At 40.1% G+C, this 25304-nt stretch overlaps 1 protein-coding gene across 6 annotated transcripts in view; it reads left to right on the plus strand.

The window, feature by feature from the left end:
• NT5C2 (5'-nucleotidase, cytosolic II) overlaps positions 1-25304 on the plus strand; it is an 81696-nt gene that overhangs the window by 6571 nt on the left and 49821 nt on the right. For 3 of the 6 annotated variants that reach the window (XM_033149765.1, XM_033149764.1, XM_033149766.1), the window contains exons 2-3: positions 1428-1561; positions 17682-17755. In XM_033149765.1, coding sequence (XP_033005656.1) covers positions 1461-1561; positions 17682-17755 — 175 coding nt within the window. In that variant the 5' untranslated portion in view covers positions 1428-1460. Of the gene's footprint in view, positions 1-1427; positions 1562-17681; positions 17756-25304 lie in introns of those variants that run through there. The other 3 variants (XM_033149767.1, XM_033149770.1, XM_033149768.1) reach the window with 2 other exon arrangements.

The following is a 25304-nucleotide window of genomic DNA, read 5'->3' on the forward strand; positions in this document are numbered from 1 at the left end:
GCAATTTGGGCCACATTTGTCTGCACAGCTCACCTAAATTGATGGTTGTAAAAACCTGTATACTTTAAGTCTTTCATGTATTTAATGATTTACGAATCATAATTGTGATACCATAAGGATATTATCCTTTTATTAGTTGCTGCTAGAATGATGGTGGCTGGAGACTGGAAAATGTCCTCTGACTTTTCAAGAGGCAGTTGATGGAGAAGCCAAGGCACAATATCAAACAGGCCAAAGGCCAAGTCAAACCTGATACATTTGCAACTGATGGTTCCTATTCCTCCCTTTCATCAACTCCTTGTCTGACAATTTAAGATCATTTCCTGGTTGTGCTGGTTTCTGGAGAGACTGCTTCAGTATGCCTTGTTTATAGTGCTTTATCTGGTTGCTCCTGTACTCCTTCCAAGTGTGTTGTTACATAGAATGAGATACGAGAGACCTGCAGTTGTTGGCCTGTTACTGTTGATTCTTTATTGTAAATGTTAAATTGTGTAAATAAGTTTGATATTCCATTAATAAATGGATGTAATTTAGGTAAGTTATTTCTCTTTCTGTAGTACTCATAGATGCATAGACTAGGTCACAATCCAGTGTTTCCTTTGAAAATTCAAATGAAATGGAGTCTATCACATCCCAGACAGTCTGTTCCACTGTCAAATGGCCCATAAAGTCAAAAAGATCTTCCTAAAATTTAGTCTAAATCATTTTCCTTTTAATTTAAATGGTTTGCATCCTGTCCTCTGGAGCAGCTATCATCATCTGTGTGATAGCTCCGCAGTTATTTGAAGATGGCTATTTTATTGCCTTTTAATAATCTTTTCTTAAAGGCTAACCACATATACATCCTTCAATCTTTTCTCCAATGGCTTTGTCTCCAGGCCTCCTCACCAACTTTATTGACCTCTGCATGCATTCCAGTTTGTTCATATCCTTCTTTAACATTTGTTCCCAGAACTAAACATGAGCAGAAGAGAGCTGCACCATTGTTTACCATGATCTAGACCAGGCTTCCTCAAACCCAGTCCTCCAGATGCTTTTGGCCTACAACTCCCATGATCCCTAGCTAGCAGGACCAGTGGTCAGGGATGATGGGAATTGTAGTCTCAAAACATCTGGAGGGCCGAGTTTGAGGAAACCTGATCTAGACACTGTACTTCTGTTGATACAACCTAGAAGCATTCATTCAGATTGCACAGCATTCTTGTTGAAGCAAGCTTGTTGAAGCATGCATACTGAAGTATGCATACTGAAGTATATACCCACAAGTATGCTAGAGTCTCTGGTTTTGTCTTTTTTTTTTTTACAACTAAGATAACTGTTTTTATCAGCCACTTGCTTTCCCCCAAGTATTTATGACTCTTTTTAAAAACAGGGAGTGGTGAGACATACATTGCAAACTAAAAAAGTGTCTTCATTTGTTGTTTCAGATATAAGTGACAATTGCACAAAACAACAACAAAATGACAACTTCATGGAGTGACAGACTGCAAAATGCAGCAGATCTTCCTGCAAATATGGATGGCTATGCTATGAAGAAGTATCGTCGGGAAGCGTATCACCGGTAAGATCTTTATGTAAGGAAAGCATTTTACTGCAGGAAAAACCAAAGTTCCAGAGCCCTAAGGACCACATTCAAATATCTTCACATGGTTGAGAGCCATCTGGCATTGCTTTCCCTTCCACAAGCCCCTGCATCTCTTACTGCTGGTTTCTCTCCTCAACTCAGACGTGGCTTCTTCTTTTTTTACAATGCATGTCTCTGGCAGTGTCATTCAATCTGTCTGTTTATATTGCATAACTTGATGTTTGCAGGATTGTGTTGCTGCCACCATTGTGTTATTCATTCTTAGGCAAAGAGGAGGTAGAAGGGATGCTTGTTTTTGTGAGTTGTGGTATTGTTACCCCTGCTATATTGCAACAGTGTTATGACCCAAGATCTAGACAACTATTTTTTATTTTTTATTTAGGTGGCATATATTTAATGTTTAAATTGATTTATTTAGGCTTTTTCTACTTTTTAAGATTAGAAAGAAATTTTTAAGGTTAAAAAGGAGAATTCCCTGTTACTTTACTCTCCACAAATGAGTGAATAACGTCAAGGTTGACATAATTAGAGAGGGTTTGGGCTTGTAATGTTATGAAATAGAATTAATTAACTTGGAGAGGAAAGTATGAGAATTAAGAGAATGTGACAGTAAATTAAACCTAAGTTTAATTCTTTGCTAATATGGAAAAGAGACAATCAGTTGGTGTTGAACAAAGCCTAAAACTGTCAACAGGTGGTTAAGAGGAAATAGTTATACTTGGTTGTCATCCCTATATTATTTTTGGCCCATCTGAATATTAAAAATAGCCTGTCCCTACTTGTGTGGAGGAAAGATTGATGACAGACTTGGTGGATGTAATGGAAAATATTTTTTTCCAGCTGTTGCTTTGCCAGTGCCAGTGGTGTCAAGACAACAATAATAGCCCTGCCACATTGCTACATATTCCATGGATGTTTCATAAATATAGATACACATATTGAGGACATGTGGTTTTTAACAGAAGAAATTAGTTTTATAGCAAGTAATCATCAGTGTTCCATTCCCTGATGGATGCCTTCTTGTGTCAGATACAGATGTGTGCATATGGTATAAGAGAATTCTGAGTTTTAAAAGTTGGCAAGGAATGAAATAATTTCTGTAGCTTTAAAAATGTCCAGTTAGCGAGGTGGTCAAATGACGTGGATGGAGTCATGTTGAAAATCTCAATAATTCATATTTGTGAACACTTATTTTCTAGCTTCTCCTCTTTTCTTTCTTCCTTGTAGTCTATATTACTTCACTAGGTCTCATTGATCAGTTTCACATTTGGAATCTTCTTGAAAACTGAGCTTGACATTCCTGAAGCCTCAGTGTGGTGACTAGACTTAACAGTGCAATTCTATACATACTAGTATGTTCCTAGTAAGTCTCATTGAGTTTTTACTTTCAGGTTAGCATGTATAGGATTGCAGTCTGACAAAGCACTCCTAATCTCCAGATTTGCTGGCTGAAGGGGGTTAGGATGGAGCAGAGATACCTCTCTGCCAACTTTGTCATTGAAGGGGCTTATCTGCCAGATACCCCACTGATCATGTTCAAGGATGGCCAGATACCCCACTGATCATGTTCAAGGATGGTGGTTCTTTTGCCTTCAGTGGCCAATGTTAGGCCCTGGGGTGATAATGATCTTGAACCTACCAGCCTCTGGCAAGCCTGAAGTGGATGTAACTTTGAAAAAAATCGTAGGGGAGAAAAAAAGTAAGACTTCCCTCCCCCATCTCTTGCCCTGGTTGGCAAGTATTATTGCTTTTTGAAAAAGGCAACACACTCCTGTTTTTAGTAGTGATTTATGCATACTAGCAAAAGGCAATATGATTTAAAAAGTGGCATGATTATACAAATTAATTAAAATAGTAAAAATCAAAACAAATGCTGCAATCTTATGTACACTTATTTTGGAGTAAGTCCCATTGGATTTAGTGGGGCATACTTCTAAGTAGACATCCCAGAAGATTGCAGTGTAACATTTTTAGAATAAAGAAGGAACGGCTTCCTGGCCTGAATCCATTCACCCCTGGGAATGGGAGTCCTGATTTACCGTACTTTTCCATGTATAAGACTAGGTTTTTTTTTTTACTTTAAAATAAGGTTAAAAATCTGGGGGTGTCTTATACACGGATAGTGCATATGCCCATTTTCTAAATTTGGGGTCCCCAAAAGTAAGGGGCGTCTTATACATGGGGGCATCTTATATATGGAAAAATATGGTACTTCAGTGTTAGACTGACTACCTGATAGGATTTTGACAAGAGGTTATAGTTAAATTAACTAGTTTTTATATAGAACTTTTGAGGATTCAAAGCACCTTGTTTATTTATATTTCACCATGCGTGGAATTCTCAACCAACAAGGTAGTCGCACAGATGATATGAAGCACTTAACACATTGCATCAAATTATGCCTCTTCTTAGGCTACCATTCAGCACCCAGGACAATAAGCAGTCCAAATAAACATAAGCAGTTGGAGTCATTCTGGAGCCTGCTATAGTAATGGTGTGTGAAAGAAATAATATAATTTTGATTAGTAAAAATAAAGTGAATGTCAATTTTCTAAATATTTCTCTTTTCTATTGACACAATGCAAGGAAAAGGTTAAATACTAAGGCCCCCAAGATGATAGTCTTTACTAGGCCAAGTACTGCATTAACCCATGATCCACCCTCAAAGGGTCATATGTCAAAGTGTGTGTGGCTAAAGTGTAAAAAGCGGGTGTAGCCATTAAACAACTAATTTGGGAAAACCTTTTGGCCCCACAGAAGTACTGCAGAGGATTTGTGCAAATGTTCATTAAAATGGGGGGGGGGGGGTAGGATTTGTGAAGCCTTGTGGACCTGTATTTTTTTTAATTTTAAAATTTTATTAAATCAAATTTGATACAATCTCCACAAAAATAATAAACACAGCATTAATATTGTAACATAATCTCACATAATCTCAGGTCAATATAGGTTCTCCACAAACATGTTTGCAAAACTGGTGGGAGAAATTGCTACTTCCCTTATGAAAAGAAGGGGGAGCATGTTTCATCAAAGGTGTCTCTCTTTATAACACTGTTTGCTACTCTTCTAAGCCCAGACAGTCGCTCTGAAATAGCCACCTCCTAGATCAGTGTTTTTCAACCTTTTTTGGGCAAAGGCACACTTGTTTCATGAAAAAAATCATGAGGCACACCACCATTAGAAAATGTTAAAAAATGTTAAAAAAATTAACTCTGTGCCTATATTGACTATATATAAAGTAATTTTTCAATTTTTCCCACGGCACACCAGGCAACATCTCGCGGAACACTAGTGTGCCGCGGAACAGTGGTTGAAAAACACTGTCCTAGATATTGTTGATCCATACCTCAAGAGGTAGCTCAGCGTGGGATTTCCAAAAATAGGCTGTCACTGAACCTACAAATAACTTGTTGGCATCCGAGTGAAGGTGCCTAAAGTAGCTTGTTCTCACTTTGTCCTGCAACAGAAACTGAATGTTTCTACTGACCAATCTGAATGAGAATAATGTGACATCAGACCTGTCTCCTTCCATGTATCCTTAAATTTACTTAATCCCAGGAGCTGGCAGAGGCTGCAGAGGAGCTGCTGGCTGACCTGGAGAAAAGTCAGTTTAGACCAACGTCGGCCTTCCGATCATGCCACTGAGAGAGTGAGGTTTTGGAGGGTCCACAGCCACTGGGCCTTGCATCACTTCCTATTCAAGTGATTGACAGCATAGCTCATCACCCCAAGTTCTGTTGGTGGATCTGGCAGGTTTTGGTACAGGGAGTGGGGATTGGTCCCTCAGATAGCCTTTCTGGGGCCTGCTTTTTTCTCCTCAGCCATTGTCGGAGGCTTGGTCCCAGGCCTTACCTCAGGTAAGGGAGAGTGCACAATGTCTACTTTAGTGGTTTGTCAGGATTTCAGAGCTCCTCAGTGACTCCAGCCCTCTCCTGCATAGGTTCATTCCTGCTCCTCTAGGAGGCAGGGAACTGCCTCCTTTCCCCCTCCTCTCCTGGGCCTAGTGATGCAGCAGCTGTGGCAGAGCTCAGGGGCACTCTTGCCTTCACAGGCATTGGATCATCTCTGGGCAGCTGGAAGAGGAAGTCTTGATGCCACCAACACGTCAGGCCAGAAGAGAGGGGGCCAATGCTGCCCCGAGGCCCGAAGGCAAACTGATTCCTGCACTCTCTGCCTCAGCCTCTGCCACAGGGTGGCAGTGCCAGGCAAGGGCTGCAAAGCAGGTGACAAGTTTGTGTGAAAGCTTATATTTGCACTTGGGTGGATCCAGATCTCTGACACTGCTGCGGGAGGTAACACATCTGTTCAACTGGGCGGAGAACCACCTTGCATCTATCACTGTGGAACGTGTATCAGGTGCTTCAAATACCAGGGCAGATTGGCTGAGTCTCCATAACATGTCTCAAGCAGAATTGAGTCATCTGCCCTTAGTGTTAGAACAGATAGTGTTACACTTTGGTCAGCCCTGTATGGACCTATTCATGACTCAGCAGAATGCCAAGGTGAATAGTGCATAAGGAACACTGCCTTTTTTTACCAGGATTCAGTGATCCTGAAGTTGGACCCTATGTTTGTTCCTAAGTTTAATTCAAGTTTTGATAGGAAACAGGATGTCATGTTACCTTGTTTCTGCCCCCACCCTAGATTGGACATGGAGAGGGAGAGGCACTCTCTTGGACTTAAAGACAAGCACACTGCATGTCTATCTAAAGAGAATGGAATCCTTCCACTTGTGTGATTCCCTGTTTCTCTCCTTCCATCCCCAGACCATGGGAAAGAAGGTTTCAACTGCTACACTTTCCAGATGGCTGAGAGGATGCATTTCCAAGTGTGAGGTTTCTGTTCTGGCTTGTCTGCTGGGGTCACTGCTCACTCTACTAGGAGTACCTCTACTTTGGCTGCCTTCAGCATCTCTGGGGGAATTTGTAGGGAAGCCATCTGCTCTTCTTTGTCTACCTTTGTGAGACATTACAGGATTGATGTCTTCAGTGCCTCTGCCAAAGCTTCTTTTGGTTGGCAAGCACTACAGCCGGTGGTTCTCCATTAGGGGTAGGGGGTCCACAGCTGGTCCTCCCTGTCTGAGTAGCTTTGGTACATCCCATTGGATGATCCCCTCCACACAGCAGGAAAATGTGACAATTGGACCAACTGTGAAGGTTCATTTTCTGCAGGGGTGGAGGAATACCACCTGTCCTAAGCTAGTTTTGGTTATTGGCTGTAGTTGGACATATCTTTTTTATATGTGGGTTTTGTTGTTGTTGTTGTTGTTGTTGTTTTGCTTTTTACTGGATGTTCTTTCTCAGTAGTTGCAGTTCTTGCATTTTGTTCAGCTGGCATTTTGTATCCATGGGATGCACTGCTTTTCTCTGAGATTAACATGATATTTTCTTCTGAGTTGGGTTATCTTCAGGAGCAAGTGGGAGGGAAAACCCATCCACGGATCCCCTCCATCCCCTGCAGAAAATGGACCTTCATGGAGGTCTGATGTCACATTATCCTCATTCAAATCGGTCAGTTGAAACATTCAATTTCTGTTTCAGGGTTGGCCCTGCCATTAGGCAGAGTGTGAAATAAGTCACTTTAGGCAGCTGATTTTGGGTACCATGAGGGCAGCAAATTGTTAGATATTTAATTTATTACTGCAATTTTTCTCCCAGGGTGCAGAGATTGTGGAATCTTTTTAAAGTTCCAGAACAACTGATTAGTTTTAGGTAGTTGTTATTCTGTCCCAAGACTTCAAAATGTCTTGTGCAGGTCCTGTTCTGGATTTCATATGTTAGATAATAGCTACAGTATCACCACCACATCTGTAAGGGCACTGTTTCAATCAAGAGAAAATAATTACTTTAAAAATCAAGAATACCTTACTGATACTAGATCTGTGGTATGTTGTTAGATCTGTGGTATGCTTTAATGCTATACAACTTCAGGGTTTAGATACTTGAGTATGTGTTGAGCTATGATAGCTAAAACTTGGAACTGAAGAATTCTGTTGATAAATGTTTTGTACTGAACTGTACTGAGTGGAGTATTGTGTGTAACATTTTGACAGCAGTCACTCTCTGAGACTAGTTTAACCAGTGTGGTGAATGCTGATTACTGACTCAGTGATGGAGACTGTAACTGCATAGATATATACTTTTATATTTCCTCAAAGTTTTTGAAAGATGTTAAATTGACTGTTCTTTTACAATAATTGTATTACTGTAGCGAGTTCTGTGTAATGCTTACTTACTGAATAAAATATCATTTGGAAAAATAGCTTATAATTAGGATGGCAAATAGTGACTGTAAATTCAAGAAAGATAAAACATGAGACCCAGGAAAACATTCATAGCCTGCATTTGTGTTTTATTTGTAGTGTGTAGAAGGATTCCCCCTACCCCCCATATCATGCATTAGTAGGCTTTAGACTAATAGCTGATGTCAACTGCACATCTTATTATATCTTCTTCTAGCCTATTTGTGGGAAATGCCTATGGTATAAACAAAAATAGGGGCTGAATTACAGCTACTTTCTTACTGAAACATTTTGTAATAAGACGCTGCCTATCTATAAGCAGTGATTGATACCATAATCTTCAAAGTGGAAATACATTAATATAACATTGTTAGGAAGCTCTTCTTCACTGTATACAAGCAGAGTGCTACTTCCTTACTTCCAGTCATTTATTTGGCTTGGTGATAATTGTGAGGCTGGTCCCATTGTAGGAGTACAGTCATGTACTGTGATTGTAGTTAGACAGGAAGGAGGTTGAGCATGAGACACCAAATTGCTATGATGTCTATTTTTTCACTCTGAGGGAATACTTCTAGTCACCCTTTGGACTATTGCATACAGTTCTTTGGTTAACAGCTGTGATTAGTAAAGGTTAAACAATGGAAAAAGTTGGATTTCCGTTCTCCCTTGATACTGGCAACTGCCAAGAAACAGAACTCAGGTATTTGCATTTATTTTATACAATATGTTTATAATTCATGAGTAGCAATTTTTCAAGGTAGTAGGACAAAACTGTTCCCCCCCCCTTAGAAATCCGTATCTTTTGTGGAGCACTAAAACACAGGTGACATAAACCATGTTGAAGTGCTTCACCTTTCTCTGCTTTCAAAAGGCAGCTTTACCCATAGTGTAGGGGCAAAGGTCTGAAAGTTAGGCCTCTAGTTTAGAATTCTAATACTGTCTCTATATTTACTTCGGCTTTACTTTTGACATAGTCTATATTTGTATCATAGGTTTCTCTGAACCAGTATGATGTTGTAAAGTGGTGTGTCCTGTTGGGGTCTAAAATTAGGCACAAAACAATATTATGAATTGATTAGTGCTTTGCTTTGCTTTGCTTTGCTTGTGAAGAGAATGTGAGGTGTGGAAACACAGGTGGATCAAGCTAATGTTTTAATTGGAATAGTTTTTGGATTGCAAAAAGAAGCAGGATGACTAAAAATAGATGATTAAGTTTCCCCCATCTGTTTAAAAATGTGTAAAATTGTAAATACGTAGTTCTTAAAAAAATACATCAGTATTAAAAATAAATATAGGCATGACAGCCCTATTGTTAGTCTGCAGTCCTCAGATCATAGATCAATTAGTCTGCTGGATCTCTCAGTGGCTTTTGATACCATCGACCATAACATCCTTCTGGACTGTCTAGAGGGGCTGGGAGCTGGGGGCACTGTTATACAGTGGTTCCACTCCTTCCTGTTGTGGGGTACCTCAGGGTTCTGTCCTCTCCCCCATGCTTTTCAACATCTACATGCAGCCGCTGGGAGAGATCATCAGGGGGGTTGGGCTGGGTGTTCATCAATATGCGGATGATACCCAGCTCTACCTCTCTTTCAAATCAGAACCAGTGAAGGAGGTGACGGTCCTGTGTGAGTGTCTGGAGGCGTTTGGAGGATGGGTAGCAGCTAACAGATTGAGGTTGAATCCTGACAAGACAGAAGTACTGTTTTTGGGGGACAGGAGGCGGGCAGGTGTGGAGGACTCCCTGGTCCCAAATGGGGTAACTGTGCCCCTGAAGGACCAGGTGCTGTGCCTGTGGAGTATTTTGCATGTTGTTGTTGTTGTTGTTGTTGTTGTTGTTGTTGTTTGTTTGTTGTTGTAGCACTGCCATTGGAAGGGCTGAAAAGGTAGTGCTCTGGGGGCTTGCCAGAAAGCAATTGGAATCTAAAGGAAACATGAGAGCCGGTGTGGTGGTTAGAGTGTTGGACTAAAACCTGGGGGATCAGATTTCAAATCCCCACTCAGCCATGAAGTTCACAGGGTGACCTTGGGCCAGTCACTGCCTCTCAACCTAACCTATTGCACAGGGTTGTTGTGGGAATTAAATAAGGTGGGAAAGAATCATGTCTGCCAGCTTGAGCTCCTTGGAGAAAGCAGCGGGATATAAATGCAAATAGCTCTCTAGGTTTCGTGTCACATCCCCAAACCAACAGAAAATTTTGCCACACTTCTGAGCATGTCTAAACCTCCCCTTCCCCCTTTCTTCCCTCAACCACATGTCTGCCCTTCAAGTTTGAGCCTGGCAAGAAGTGGCTGAAAGGCCTTTGGATTTCATGCGTCCCTTATTTTAGGATTGCAGCCCTGGAGTTGTAGTTTGTGCTAGTCCTACTCAGAGTAGACCTTTTGAAGCTAATTAACATGTTTAACTTAGGCTCATTAATTTCAGTGAGTGTACTTTGAGTAAAACATAGATACAACCTTTAATCTCTACACAGAACCATTGCTTCTGCTAGATACATCAAGGTAAAGCAGATTTATCAGGTACGAATATTTAGGTGCCTGTGTATAATAGGTAAGAGTGTTTGGTAGACAGAGTATACTTCATTGTCACCTGATGAAAACAAACTGATCTAGTCAACTCAATTAACTATCAAACCTTGCTTTGACCTATGAGTCATGGGCATTTTATTTTTGTTTGCAACTTTGTTTTGTAAGGGTGCAGCTAGCCCAGGCAGAATGAAGTAGAAAGGAGCAATACTGGAAAGAAGAAAAGACGAAATTGCCCAGTGTGTACATACCTATGCTCCTACATTTAGGCAGCAATCCTATACCCATTTGGTTGGGAGTAAGCCCCATTGAACTTAGTGGGATTTAATTCTCAGTGGATATGCATAGGAGTACGTTACTAGCTTCACAGACTGTTTATGGGTGCTGGTTTTAAGAGAGAAACCATATGAGATTTTAAAAAAACAAAGTTCATTTCATAGGTTTAAAAAAGGAAAACATACATATGATGAACAGATACAAGGTGTTATAAGCATGAAGCAGCAGTATAAATAACACTGTAGTTGTGAATAAAGATGAGGGTGAGAGTATGTTTCTTCCTATATGTATCTTTCATTTCTGTGAAACATTTTTTAAAAGATGACTTTAGTATTATAATTTGCACAATTGTTTAGGAAATACTTGAAGAAGTGTTAGTAGGAAACTTGAAATGAATGAGCCTTTTTCTTGATTTGAATCAGCTTTTGTTTCTTCGAACATACTCCTTATATTGCTAATACAAGGAGATGCAGCAAAATCAAATTAAAATCTAGGATGTCAAGGAAAGATAGGCTGGGAAGTCTTCATATGATAGGACATGACTAGAGATGTTCTATGGTTGTAATAGATGCTTGTATTAGATGTTGTACTAGATGTTTAAAAGAAGTGATCAGAAAAACTAGAATAACAGAGATAGAAACAAATGTATGTAACGGAAAAACGCAAAAATAAAAAAGAAATGTTTTCCCTTTCGTTTTAGCAGTGCGTCGCTGCTGCTGAGGTACTTTGAAGTCCTGACTTTGGGACTCCAAAACCCAGCCCAAACATAAGTACTTTGCTTTAGAGCAGGGGTGGCCAACTTCCAAGAGACTGTGATCTACTCACAGAGTTAAAAACTGGCAGTGATCTACCCCCTTTTTGGGGGTTCAGGTCAAAGTTGTTGAGCATTTTTTAGGAAGGAATGCCCTGTTTTGGGGGGTTCATGTAAAAGTTGTTGAGCTTCTTTAGGGAAGAGAGAAAAGCCATGTCGAGCTTTTTTTTTTTTTTTTTGGATGGAAAGTCCTATTTTTGGTGGTTCAGGTCATTTTAGGGGTGCAGGGCAAAGATGTTGAGCTTTTTTTAGGGGAGCCAAAGTTTTTAGCTTCTTTGGAGGAAGCCACTAATCTACTGGTGATCTACCACAGACATCCAGTGATCTACCGGTAGATCATGATCTACCTGTTGGACATGCCTGCTTTAGAGTTTCCTGCAAGGAACCAATGTTTCAGGGAACTGTCCCTGGCTCAGCACAGGGTGGTGGAAGGGCTCTCAGGATGTTACAGAGAGCCTCAGCCCCACCTGACCAGTAGCACCTCCTCTTCCAGCGGAGGGAGCAGCGAGGTCTCCAGTGGGGAGGGGCAGGCAGCTCAGGAGCTGGAGAGCTGAGGCTCTGGGGATGTTGGAGAGACCCTGCACTCCTCTCGCTCAGCGGGCGAGGAGGGAGACACACTATTTCCGTTGCCAGAAGTACGCAGAGGGTTGAAACGAAAAGAGGGGAGGCGGAGATTTCGTATACCGAAACTCTTACGTTGGCGTCAGAACTGGAAGGGGCCACTCTTGTCTGATACAGACATGAGCTATTTAGCTCTGCACTGTACATAGTATGCACAATAAAACTACTAAAGAAACGGCTGGAGTTTTGCCTGGTTTCTCATGAGCAACCATCCAAGGACCTTACACAATGCTTGGGAGGTCACCTTCTTAGTGCTGGGCTTCTTTAAAGAAGACCTCTGGGGAGGAGAAGCCACTTTTGTCTCCCAGTGCTGCATATGGAAGCATTTGCAGCCTAAGCAAACAACAATTTTCTGACCCCAAACATTGGGGGTCAGAGTTGAGGGCAAAGTCAAAGTTTTCCCAAGTCCCCCCCCCCATTCTTGGAGAGGGGAGTAGGGGTTGCTTGCTTTGGCTGTGCATTCCTGTTCTCAGGAGGGCACAGGCACTTGCAGCCAAACTGATCTTTTTGCAAGCAGCTCCACACTACTTCTTTCAATTTCCTATTTTGGAAGTTGAAAGGGGATGCATGCTCCTTCAAAGAGCAGCACAGGGAAGAAGATGCAGTTTCTACTTTCCCCTCCTTGAGCCAGAAGTGCTCCCACTGCCTATCAGCTAATGGATCCCAATTTTCTGTTGGAAACCCCATTATTGCCTGCTCCACATCTGACATCATGTATGATGTCTGATGTGGGGTGTGTGAGTGTTGCTTCCCTACTGTGGCTTAGCGGTTGTAGACCCAAGGGTGGCAAATCTCCAGCCTGCGGGTCAATCTTGGTCAGCTAGGGGAACCAAGATGACCTGCAAGACCATATTAAATCACAGCCACCTGTCCATCAGCTGATGTCACTGGGAAATGCCATAAGATCCCAGGGTGGGTTACAATATTAGAGTATTCAATTTTTTTTTAAAAAAATAAAACCATTAGAATTACATAACACATAAGACAGTTTCAGATGGTACAGAACAGTATAAATTCAGCAAAAGAGGTAGGTCCCACAAAAGAAAATACTTTCGACTGGCAAAGGCCTGAGTAAAGTGATGCCACGAAAGCTGTACAGTGAAGATGCTAGGTGGTAGTAAAGAATTAATCACATTAAATAATCATGCCACATTATTACAGTGCTTAGAGTGTTGTTTGACTGGAACCTGGTAGACCAGGATTCAGATCCCCACACAGCCCCACAAAGTTCACTGGGTGGCTTTGCACCAGTCACAGCCTCATAACCTAATCTACTTCACAGGGTTGTTGTGGGGATAAAATGGAAAGGGGGAGAAGTATATATGCCACTTTGAGCTTCAGGTATTAAAGCTGGGATATGAATGTAAGAATACATAGAGAGAAATATTGATTGATTGGTCGCCTTTTTGCCTTTTCTTACACAAACTAATATACATCTGTATATCTGGAGAATCCTACAAGTATGCAGAAGCCACTACTTAGTGACCCTCTTTTTCTGCCAAACTGAAAGGCACTCCAAATTCTGTGTGAGAAGAGAATGATTATATATCTCTGTTTAATTTTAAAGCAGGATATTCAGTGATGCTGTTTTTCCTCTTTATTTCCAGACAGTGTCTTCATTGAAACATGAAATATTTGCAAGAATGTTTATTCTGTTTGTTCCCCCCCCCTAATATAGTATGATGCTGGCTATTATGTAACTTTTAAGATTGTCAACATTAATTCCCCGTCTGTTACTGCCCTCCCTCTCCCTTGTACTTTACATGCTTCACTGCCAAATAAGCCAGCTTGCCAGGAAACTGTGACTCCTGAAGAAGCATGGAAAGTTAAGGGTAAAACATGCTATAGCCAAAGAAACTCTATTCCAAATGGACTTGTGTAGAACAGTGATATCCAGTGACTTGTTAAATTAGCCACAGATATTTATTATGTAACACTGGCTAAGGAGATATGTGGTACCTTCAGTCTTGTTTCAGACTTCGTGCTTCAAGTCAGACTGAAACAAAATTATGTATATATGAAGAAAATTAGGTAATGTGATTAGGCAAGTTTCTAAATTGGACAACTACGCATTTGGCAAGAGGAGCATCCAAGTGAGATGAGGTAAGATTGCTAGTGCAGAAATATGATAGTGTGAGCTTGGATGTTAAGAGTTTGCTATACAAATGTTCACTTTTTCAAATTTCTTTTTTGTGATGCTAATTGCTTTTTCAGTGCTTGGTTTTGGAAGGAAAAATATCTTAGAATATAAGTAATAGATAGCTCTCCCTTTTTGTATGTATTTGCCTGCTTCCTTTTTACATCTGTTCTCTCAGTTCTGTGTGAATGAAAGGTTAGATTAATTATCCACATCATATTAGCAGTCTGAATGGAGCATCCAGGCAAAGCCTTAAGACGTAACGTATACTTATACTTGTATACCACCATTTTCTTATCAATGCTGAAGACATAAATTCAGAATTTACTGAATTTATCCATTCATCAGATATTAGAAATAATTGTAAATTGTTGCCTTGCAGCTCAGTCGGTAGAGTATGAGACTCTTAATCTCAGGGTCATGGGTTCGAGTCCCACATTAGGCAAAAGATTCCTGCATTTCAGGCTGTTGGACTAGATGACCCTCTTGGTCCCTTCCAACTCTGCAATTCTATGATTCTTCAATTTTTCAACTTTCCCTTATTAAAGGATTTTAATTGTTGATGGCATTGTGTGCAGCATTCTTATGTGCAGCCTGAAATTGAATCTGTATTTTGAAGTATGCAGCTAGGTGAATTCAATCTCTCCTTTTGGATATTAAAGACCTTTTAACATAAAAGGCATTGGTGGTTGTAATTTTGGTTTCTGGATTTTTTAAGAGAGGATAGAAGTGACAAAACTACTACATTGAGTAGGCATCTAGCTGATTGTCCAAGGGATAGCAGAGCACAAGGGAGAGGGACAAAAACTATTCCTTCCAGCTACCCCATGCTTGCTGTTTTCAGACAATTCATGGTTGAAAGTCCTAGATTGATGCACTGCTTGCTCTGGATGGGGTACAAACGTGCTGTGATGTAGTGCACAGGTGAGTGGTGAGCATGTCTGTGGATAGTCCATGGTTCACCAATTGTCTGCTGTTGAATTGCATGCATGAAAATACTTGGTGTAACCATATTCACAATCAAATATACCTGACTTCGTAGTTTTCTCTTTAATAAGTTAAGTTGAAGAGCAGCACTTGTTTGCAGGATCAAATCTCCTTCCTGCTCCTCTGTTGTGCTGTAAATCTTGGCTCATTCTGAATCTGGATATCATCCAGATATCATTAGGGTATGAGACGAAGAGGAAAGTCAAGAGCAAACCATGGATCAGAGCCATGAAATTAGAGATGCATTGCCAAAGAGCAGGGCAGTTTTTAGAGTCCAATCAAATACAAGGACAGGTAGAAACACATGAAGACATTCTGAGGGAGACTGATAGGAATGCACGAAGGCAGATGTAAATAAATGAGTTGTTGTGTTAAGAACAGCACACAGTGTTGTTGGCAGAACAGATGTCTGGAGGAGGAAAAGGAAGAGCAGATAGTGGAATTTCTCTAACAAAAATTTTCCTAGCTTTGGCATGGTTATGTAGTGAGAGCCCTGGCTTCAGACCCAGGAAGGATTGGGTTTGAGTGAGGAGATATGATATCTGACAGATTTTCTCTTTATCTTGCATATATCATTCATACATTCTTGGAATGTTCAAGTGAAATAGTATTTTGACTATAAAATTGGAAACAAATTCATTGGTTAGGCTACAATGAGGTTGCAAAGGGTTTCCCCCCATAAGTTCTTCTGTGATATATTAATACAGGTTTAGGTTTTGTGAGTAATAGTAATATTTAACTGTTTCATAGTTTAACTTCAGTTAGAAGGCAAATGTCAATGTAATGAATGCCCTTTTAATATCCCACCACATGCTTCTTTCTTTTTTCACTAGGGAGCTTTACAGAGTAGTTAATACTTTTGTTTTTATGTTTATGTTCCAGTTCAGCATGGTTGACTTTGTTAGTGGTGGTGGACTCTCCTTCATTGCCGTTTTTAAGCAGAGGTTGGATGGCCATCTGTCATGGATGGTTTAGTTGAGATTCCTGACTTGCAGGGGATTGGACTAGATGACCCTTGGAGTTCCTTCCAATTCTACAATTATATTATTCTATAGTATGTCATATAATGTAAATAAAAAATTCTGGTGTAGTTAGGAAACTAGTAGGTAAAACTACTATGGATAGCATCTAGCAATGTTTAATAATTTGTTTTCTGCAGCAGATCAACAGCTCAGTTCTATGCATGTTAACTCATAGTTTTATTTTTTTAATGTCTGTGTTTTAATTGGGTTTTTAAAGTTTTGAATAGCTTTTATTGTTTTATATTGTATTTTAATTGTTGTTTAATTTGTTTCCTGATGTATGCAGAAAACCTATGGGATGACTATATAAATGGATTCTTTTTTAAAAAATTACTCTGACATAAGTATACAGAGCCTAATGGCATTTGCTCCCAAGTAAATGGCCACACTGGACTGTCTGCCATGCTTACCCACCTCCGCAGGGCCATCTGCTACCTGCTATGTTGTGGGTAGGATTTTAAGAGAAAGAGGGAAACAAATTCTGATAACAGAGGGTTTTCCCTCTGCCCCCAATAGGGCTATCTACCACCAACTGCTCTGTGGGAAGGATCTTGATGGCTTGAGGTCCAGCGCCGAGGGCCTTCTGGTGGTTCCCTCACTGTGAGAAGCCAAGTTACAGGGAACCAGGCAGAGGGCCTTCTCGGTAGTGGCACCCGCCCTGTGGAACACCCTCCCACCAGATGTCAAAGAGAACAACAACTTCCAGACTTTTAGAAGACATCTGAAGGCAGCCTTGTTTAGGGAAGCTTTTAATGTTTGATGGACTAGTGCAGAGTTCTCCAAACTATGGTCCGCGCGCCTGAGGGACTCAATTATCCAGCCCACGGGGACCCCCGCTGCTGCCGCCGCCCACTCTTACCAGCGCAGCGCAGCACGGCTGCCCACTTTGGGATTGAAGGAGCACCGGAAATAGCTTGTGCGCATGCGCAAACGTCATTTCCGGTGCACTTCTGGGTCGGGGGAGGCCCGTGTGCATGTACACAAGCTATTTCCGGTGCTCCTCCGACCCGGGAGTGTGCCAGAAATAGCATGTGTGCACACGTATGGGCACACGCTCCCCCCCTCTGGCCCGCCACACGATTGGCGCTGGAGGCACCGGCCCGAGGCCTGGTAAGTTTGCTGACCCCTGGACTACTGTATTTTAATATTTTGTTGGAAGCCGCCCAGAGTGGTTGGGGAAACCCAGCCAGATGGGCAGGGTATAAATAATACATTATTATTATATTATATTATTATTGTTATATTTTGATATAGATTGTGGTGATTTTATTAATGTATCTTGCTTTTACTTGTAATCCTTGGAAGGATTTGGCATCCTCAAAGGTGGGATATAAATAACAACAACAACTTGTCAAGTCATGTGGTCCATTGACAAACTTCTTAGCAATCCTTGGACAACTTAATTATTACATAGGCTCCCTTCAGATTTCATGTCAAAAATGTTTACCATTGGGTTTCTTACTTTCCTTTTGCAGGGTTTTTGTGAACAGAAGTCTAGCCATGGAAAAAATAAAGTGCTTTGGATTTGATATGGATTATACATTAGCCGGTGAGTGTATATGATGAATATGTATATTATCTATAATTGAACCTCCCATCTACAGGAAGCACAAATAGATTGGTATTCCTCATGGTAGCAGGTGTTTTTCTCAGTAGCATTCATTTTAGAGCAGGGCAGAGCTGAGTAGCACACATGTTGCTGTCCTGATAGTTTTGACAAACATCTAGAGAAAAGTTGGCTTGTCTGTGCCATAAGGCCCATAGAAGCGTCCATTAAGGGAAGCGTGCTGCCCATTTTCGCGAAGGTCTGTTCACTTTAATTGATGAACCCTGCCACTATAGATAAATGAAGTCCATTAGGGCTGCCATCCTTTATACACATACCTGGGAGTAAGCCCCCCCAGAATACAGTGCGAGTTACTTCTGAATATATGTGTATAGGATTGCACTGTAAATATATTTAAAGTATTTCCTCCTAATGCTTAATTGTTGTATTTTCTTTTTCCTTTGCTCTGGGTAGTGTTGCTTCCCCTTGTTCCCAAATTTGCAATATTGGTGTAGTTTTTCCCCCTCCCTCCAGATTAATTTTACCTATGGTCTCATTATAATCCATTAAACATCTTTAAGATATGTCTTTTTTCCCTTTCAGTTGATACCACTAAATTATTGCTCCACTCTCTTAATGTTTGCTATTGAATACTGCAGTTTCTTTGTTTCTTCTTTCAAGCCACTTCTGCCTGCGTTCCATGCCTTCTGTGTGTCACTTCAGTAATCGAATTTATTTACAGTGTTTATTTCACTGGCTTCCTCTAGCTGTAGCTAACCTCTCAAGGCTATCTTCCAAAAGACTTACCCATTCTACACTATTTTAAATAATTTTTTATCATTAAATTTAGTAATAAAAATTAAAGGAAAAGTTGTGGGGATCTTGGAGGGTCACAAATTTATTGCATCACAGAATCACAACAGGAACCTTGGAAACAGTTGGTAAAATGTTTAATTTTTTTAAAGGGACAAATGGCAAGCAGGGACTTGGAACACAAAGATGTTGGTATTACATCCCTTGCAGGAGCAGTCAACAATCTAAAAACAATAATTAATATAAAAAGGATATATTTAGGGCAGTCCTCAATGTATCACAGTGGGTGTCAAATAAATTAACTTTTCCAAGACAAGCAGCAGTTTCAGACCTCTTTCTGCACGAACGTTTATCTCTAGGCCTGAAGCCCAACACCTTGCATTGTCAGACCTTGACACTTCCATCTATTCTCTCCAAAGACCCAGATCAACTTATTATCTACTCACCCATTCCTCCCACATTTTCCTTCAAGGAGCAATACTTCTCACTCCGCCAGCGCAACATAGGTTCCCCATCTGGGGTTTGCATACCACCCTATTGGCTCTACAACAACCTCCTTTTCATCTGCTCAAGTCGGTCCTGCTAGGCTTACTATCCTTTAAAGTCGTGTTCCTTGTAGCCATTACCTCTGCCAGATGCATTTCAGAACCACAGGCACTGTCAGTCACGTGTGATTTTTTTAAAGGCAATCTTTCCTAGTTTTTTGCTGGCTTTAAATTGTCAGCAGATTCTTTTTTCACCTTCAAAAACTGACAACCCCTTTTTAACGTAGGAAAACTGGTCTGCCATGAGCAAAACAGAACAAGAAACAAAAAAACCTAAGCTGATGCTTCAACTGGCTAGATTTGTATTCTATGGAACTATATGTAATAGTGGAGTATTCTTTTTACCCCTTCTCCAAAATTGGAGCTTAGACTAATTTACTGTGGCTCCTCAAGCTTCTCTGATAGGGTAGCACAGAAAACTACATATCTACAGGCTTCCTACACCTACAAGTTACCTTCTATGTTATTACAGGATTTGGCTGCTAGCACACAGGGCCCTTAGTAATCTGAGCTGTTGCTTTAATTAAATAAATGGATATTGCTTTCTTATGCTTTTCCTTAACACATTTTAGAGATACTTTATCAACTAGGGCTCCCTGTAGCTCATAGAGCTGGCTACAATCTAATTCATAGGTGCCAACCCCATATTTCTAGGGGTGAGATCTAGCATTGCATGAATAGCTTCTTCTAGTACAATGGGTCTTCTTCAAGCTCCCCAAATCTCCTCTGCAGATTTGAGTCACCCTCTGGAGCAGTTTGAGGAGGTATGTGTGGACTGCAACATGGAGGAGAGAAACGGGAAGCGCCACTGTGCTACTGGAGTTCATTTTGCACAAGTGGGCAGACATTTTGGGATCTTATCCCAGGAACCTGGCAAACCAGGCCTCGGGATTTTTTTTTTTTTTAAATATCTAACTAATGTTCTGTACATGGGCATATTAGCCTGAAACAATAATTCTGTACCAGAGGATATTTCTACAAATACGTAAAAACTTCTGTTTTATTACATGGTAGTACTTTCATTGAAAAAATCTTAGTACTTCTGTTTATGGAATCTTCTGTTCTGCAAGTCTATTCTGTTAATGTGTCGAGGGCTGACTATGCAGTTGTTCAAAGTCCATCAGGAAAAATGTTAATTAAAATAGTTTAGCATTCTGGCTTCCTAAATACATTCTCTTTATGACAGAAAAGCATCTAAGCCTGCATACTTCATAACTACTTATATTCCCTTGTTCTGTATTGCTATACTGTGCTTTCTTACTTGTGTTTAGAGATTTCTTCCTTCGTAGGGAAAGCTATTTAGGACCAATCTGCACGAGTGATTTGTAGTTCTTTCCCAGCCAATGTTTTTGTTTTTTACCAAATGCAGCTGCAGTCTGTAGAGGAAGATGAATATGAGGACTTAGCCATTTGCACTTGGGTGCTTTTCCATTAAATGTCTCTTGTACTAGAGACAATTGAGTGTGCAAAATTTGCCTGGGAAGAAGGGTTTAGCTACCCCTTCCACTATTCTTCCAACTGACATTGGAACATTTCATTATAACATACACCAAAACAATCCAGGACTACTGAAAACATTTCTACTTCTAACGTCTCATTTGGTCCTTTAATACTGACAAACTAGAAAGGGTGGTATATCAATGAATTAATGTAAAAGGGAGTATTTTTGTAACTTCAACATTGTCAATATGAAAATATCTAACTACCTTGGGTGGGTTCATTTGGGAAGGTGTCCTTGTACATTAATTGCTCTCATCACTTTGGATGGCAACTAGTTGTTGAAGTGTAACTCATTTGGAAGTCATATAAACACACAAGTGGGTAATTTAAAATTTAATCATTGTGTTATATTAGCTAGCTTCATGTTTCAGATGCTTTGCCTTTGTTTAATTTTGTTAGCCTACACCACTGGGTTAGTGATATTGCTGTGTAAACTTCAGTTTGCCAATGTTGTAGTTAGAAGAGAGCTAAGTTGGAAATGGTGTTTCTATCTTGGTAAACAGTGGTTAGTTTCTGCTTCTTAATGAAGAGCTCGATCATAGATGAGAATTACCGGTAACTTGTGGACATATGCAGGCAGGCCATTGTATTTAAGTTTATACATTATGGCACCGGTAGGATTTACCCATGAGGGTTTACTTTTGAGTAAGCTTGCGTGGAAGCATGCTTATAAGTTACCTAATCTAGAAATAGGTTAATATTTCCTCTCCTTCTACCCACAAGTTCATTGCATAAGCTTTAGGAAGCAACTATCTTGAATCTCAGATTCACCATGATATTCATTAGATAACCTTAGATTAGTCACTTGATGTCACAATGTTGTAGTGAGGGGGGAAATGGTCTCCGCTCCATAAGCAACTTGGACGAAGGTGAGATACAGGCATGACTGATAAATACAATGTTTCCTTGTCACTCTGGACAACCTGATAAATTTCTGGTTAACCAGAAATTTGATTTCTTTGGAATAATGAACTGACTATCTATAAGAGTTTCTACATATGATCAAGAAAGTACAGATATAATTTTCAAAGGTTTTGTACAGGATTTAATAATTTTGGTACAGGAGGACTTAGTAATTTTGAATATCTCATTGCTCATTTTCTGTATTTGCACGGTAAGACCAATGTATATGTAAACTTTCCAGGAGATGGAGCAAATGGAAGATAATTAGTGTGTGTATATTGTTAATAATTCTAATTCTTAATTCTAATAACATGTATGGTATGCACAGTATTCTTTATTTAACCATGCTTCCTTCAGAAATCATTATAGCAGACTCAGGGCAAATTTGTAATGTAGAAATTATGTGTATATTTATGTTTGGCAGTAGATGTAATTTTTTTTAGGAAGCAAGGCTAACTGAACTGTGGAACTCTGCCCAGTGGAATTGAGATGATGATGAGACTTTCAAAACTTGAAGCGTGGGGAGTCTCATTATATATATATATATATATATATAATTAGGCAGAATATTTGGATTATATGATTTGCATATGTATAATTTGGTATATTTAATATGATTTGATTGAATTGTTAATTTGGAAATTTTAATAAAAATGATTTATAAAAAAAAGAACTGTGGAACTCTGCCGGTATTTGGCATAATTTTGTATTTCTCTTGACATCCTGGCTCTGATCTTAAAAGAAGCTAACTTAAGGAAGCTTACAGACAGAAGTTTCTGTCTCCTATTTCCTGCTACTGCCATCTGAACCTCCTGTGGTTGGCCAGAGACCTTCCTGAACAATGTGGGGTGGGTCATGAGGAGCCAGCAAGGAACCATACCCCACTTTGCTCAGGTAAGCCCTCGCCCTCTAGGCAGACTTTTGGGGGATGCAGGTGTGAATGCAAAAGGGAGCAGGGGACAAGAAACTTAACCATCTATGAACAATCTTGTTGACTTGTTTCAGAATCCAAGCCAATATGTTTTTTGTGAGACTATCTGGAATATTCAAAAATAGGACAGATCTCTTCTTATTTGACTTTCCAGATAAACTGTGAATGAGCCGAACATTCATAATTTTGTCACTGTTAGAATTAAAATTAATTATATCACTTATATTGGGTTTTTGATATCTCACAATATTTTGATTTCTCAAGTGTTTATAGCTATGAGGGTTAGGAGTTGTTGTTTAAACTTGTTGAGATGCATAAGATTCTTGTTCAAAATTTATATACTGCTTGATTGTAAGAAAACCTCTAAGTAGTTTACAGTACACTGTAGTAGTCTATCTTGAAGTTACTATAGCAGGGATTACTATTGCCATGCTCTCCTAGCCCAGATGTTGCCATGGCTGGCAAATCAACTGGAGCTGAAAATACACTCCATGCTACCCAAACCACCTAGGCCTCCCACAATGTTGTTTGATCAAGAGGCAGCCCTAAGCTGCATACCTATTTCTTCAGGCAGGGTACAACTCAGTCCAGAACAGACAGCCTTCCCAATCCCCAGATAAAGGAACCACCAAGCAACAGTAGCTCCTCTTTTGTCAACTGTTAGTCTTAGTTTATTTTATTTTCAATGTTGGTGTCAACACATAGTTCACAGTGGAAATTATTTGCAAAAATGTAAGTATAGATTTTGGTGGGAAACAGTACAGGAGTCAAACACTGAAGAACATGACAAAATATGCTGTGGAATATGAACTGTCTAAATTTGGAGTCAGTTAATGAGACTGATCCCTTAATATAGCAGTGCCAAAGAAAAGGAAAGAGTACGTCATGTTGACAGTGTCAAATGTATCAAGTAAAATGTTTTTTCTAATCTCTTCCAAGTTTAGAAATATTGTCTGTTGTTGCTATCAGATACCTGAATAGATGCTGGTAATGTTTAGTGCTATATTTATAAGATACTATGTGCCAGGGGAGTAGTGATTCCTTCTTAGCTCTCCTTAAGAAATCAGGAACACTGCCCCCCTCACCTTATTCTTTGAGTAATTCCCTGTTACTGCCTTAATAGCAGTTAAGGAAAATGCTGAGATGAACCATAACCATGTTTATGCTAACGGGCAGTGGCTGCTGGTGCCCACTGAAGCCGATGGAGATGCTTGGAGATGATCTTTGGCGATCACTTGTCACCGAGTAAGATTGTCTTCCATAAACACGGTTTTAACAGTGGGTTCGTAAGTGACTGGAGAGGCCAGTTCTGAATCCACACATCCTTCCACAGTGAGGACATAGGTTTCTGGGCAGGAGTTGATCATGGTGAGGATTTGCCAAGCGTGCCTTCCTCTTAGCATGTTTCTCCCTTTCATCCTGAGTTTGAGCATCTTCAAAGCCCATGACACCTTTGGTAAAGGCTGTTCTCCAATTGGAGCATTTGCAGGCCAGTGTTTCCCTGTTGTTGGTGCTACGTTTTTAAAGATTTGCCTTGAGAAGATCTTTAAACCTTTCCATTCTTGAGCTGGGAATAGAGTAGTTGCTTTGAAAGATGGTAATTGGGCATCTGAACAACATGACCAGCAATGATGTTGAAGAATAATTGCTTTGACGCTGGTGATCTTTGCTTCTTCCAGTACACTGGCATTAGTTCTCATTGGACCCATCCCCTGCAGCTTCTTTCTTTTTGTATCAGAGTTTTAAATTTGCCAAAGTGTGTTATAGTTTTTTGTCCTCACAACAACTATCTAAAAGTAGGACACAGTGCAGTTTTAGTGGTTTTGCAGAGAAACAACTCTGGACATGCTGAACATTGAGGAATTATTCTGATTTGTCTTACTAGGGTTCAGAGGCAATGCCCAGTTTCCTTTGGGGGGACACACATACATATGTGTTATGCTAATTTCTCTGCCCTGGTTGGCTGAATTGCTGGATTACATTTAAGGTTGCAAATGAAGAAGGGGGAAAGAGCAAAAGTGCCTGAGGGTGTCCCACCAGTTACTAAGTGAATTTATTTTACTGCCTTGAGATGGGTTGGAGGGGTCTCCAGAGCACAGCAGTAGTTTTGTCTTGGGATTGGCTGAGCAGTGCAAATGGTGACACAAGTTCAAAACTAAGAGTGTGGGTGGAACAGAAAAAAATGTTGTTTTATTTTGAGAAAATGTTTATTTCTTTGTGGACATATGGTCAAATAGTATATCAAATATTTTCCTAAGAAGTTGTTTACTTGGTATTTTTAGAAACTGGATTAGTCTACTTGGATGACAGATTTGGATGCATATATGTTTTTTATGTTGCTGCTTAAAAAAATAGTTCATTGACGGTAGTTTAAGCTTAAGTTAAGTTTAAACATGCTTAAAGTTTGTGATGGTGCCCAATGAATTTTGTACTGTCATTAGACAAGAGTGTATGTCTTACTGTTGCTACTCATTAAATCATTAACTAACAGACTACTAATTTGTGAGACATGGTTTGCTGGGGAATTGGACCTGGACTGAAACTCCAAAAACTGCAAAAAGCAAGCCTAACAGCAGAAAAAGCAGCAGGATTCTTTCCTATATCTGCTTAATGAGAATTGAGCACCTTAAAGTCAGTGGGTGATCTCCAATTGTTGCTCATTGGACTAGTGGAAACATCCCTTCTTGGGAAAGGCAATTTTGACCAATTACCCCTGCCCACTGTAGCCCAATGTAGCTCCAACATCCTCAGCTGGAGAGGGTATCAAATGAAAGATGCCACATTGTCCAACAAAAGTATTTTCCTCTTACACAGTAGCTACTAAACATCTAACATGTTAGATTGCTTCCTCTGCCTGAAT

This window comes from Lacerta agilis, chromosome 5, assembly GCF_009819535.1.
Source record: "Lacerta agilis isolate rLacAgi1 chromosome 5, rLacAgi1.pri, whole genome shotgun sequence".
Lineage (NCBI taxonomy): Eukaryota > Metazoa > Chordata > Lepidosauria > Squamata > Lacertidae > Lacerta > Lacerta agilis.